The sequence below is a fragment of the Hipposideros armiger genome, unplaced genomic scaffold (genome assembly GCF_001890085.2).
Source record: "Hipposideros armiger isolate ML-2016 unplaced genomic scaffold, ASM189008v1 scaffold_962, whole genome shotgun sequence".
Classification (NCBI taxonomy): domain Eukaryota; kingdom Metazoa; phylum Chordata; class Mammalia; order Chiroptera; family Hipposideridae; genus Hipposideros; species Hipposideros armiger.
The window spans coordinates 105,325-106,342 of record NW_017732312.1 but is presented as its reverse complement, the minus strand read 5'-3'; the positions used below and the strand labels follow the sequence as shown (position 1 = coordinate 106,342).

General features: G+C 31.0%; 1 protein-coding gene across 2 annotated transcripts in view; it reads right to left on the bottom strand.

Annotated features, from left to right (window-relative positions):
* Positions 1-1,018, bottom strand: part of MYO3A (myosin IIIA) — a 231,473-nt gene that overhangs the window by 207,747 nt on the left and 22,708 nt on the right. For both annotated transcript variants that reach the window (XM_019630872.1, XM_019630873.1), the window contains exon 3: positions 247-431. In XM_019630872.1, coding sequence (XP_019486417.1) covers positions 247-414 — 168 coding nt within the window. In that variant the 5' untranslated portion in view covers positions 415-431. The remainder of the gene's footprint in view (positions 1-246; positions 432-1,018) is intronic.

Genomic DNA, 1,018 nt, shown 5'->3' with positions numbered 1-1,018 from the left:
AAGGGAATTGTAATAGATATGTATGATATTGGGGGGAAGTGGGGTGATGGATTGGGGGAGGAGGGTTGTCACTTCGAGGAGTAAAAAGTATAACTATTGCACTGTGTTGTACAGCTAAAACTAATTCTAAAAAATGTGTATTTCATAATAAAAAATAATTAAAAGGAAAAAAGTACTTACAGACTTTTAAACTGTTTAATTCAGATAAAAACAAAGTTAATTACATGATAAAACAGTATGACTTACATGAATTGGATCCAGAATTTTGACTGCTGCTTTTTGGCCATTTTTCTTATTCAACACTTTAAATACTTTTCCGTAAGTTCCTTTGCCAATTGTTTCGGTGATTTCCCAGGTATCAGAAGGATCCGGAAAGTTATCGAAGATGATTGTTTTTCCAATTAGTGGAAGCATCTCAAAAGTTTAAATCACTAGAAAGAAAAAGTGCAGAGTTTCATCATCTGCATTAGATTGGGGATATTAAATGGCACACATAATAAACACATGGGAAATTATCTAATATTTTCACTGATACGATGAAAGTATATATCAGTAACCAAATGTACTCAGAGTCATAGAAAATTTTAATTTTAATTCTTTTTGCAAACAGATTAATATGAATTTAATAAATGCTTTCTTAGCAGGGCTTTATTTCTATGTTTAATGTAGTCCCATATTAATTACTATTAATTCTTTTCAGATTAAAATAAGAGGTACATATTTAAATCATTTTGATTCACTGATTTATACATAGGTATGAAAGAATTTTAGAATGAAACTTAAAGATGATAAATTCAACTTCTTCATCAAAGCAAATCCCACACTTTAAAGTAATCATGTCTTATATAACTTCACTATGTAAACCCTAATAATGGGTCCCTCCCCATTGCTTTTAGAGTGAAATTTCTTTAACATAACCTACCAACTCCTTTAAAATATGGCTCTTGCTTAATTTCCCAGCCTCATGTCTTCATACTTCTTTCCTACACTATAATCCAGCCACTTGGGATCCTTCGGG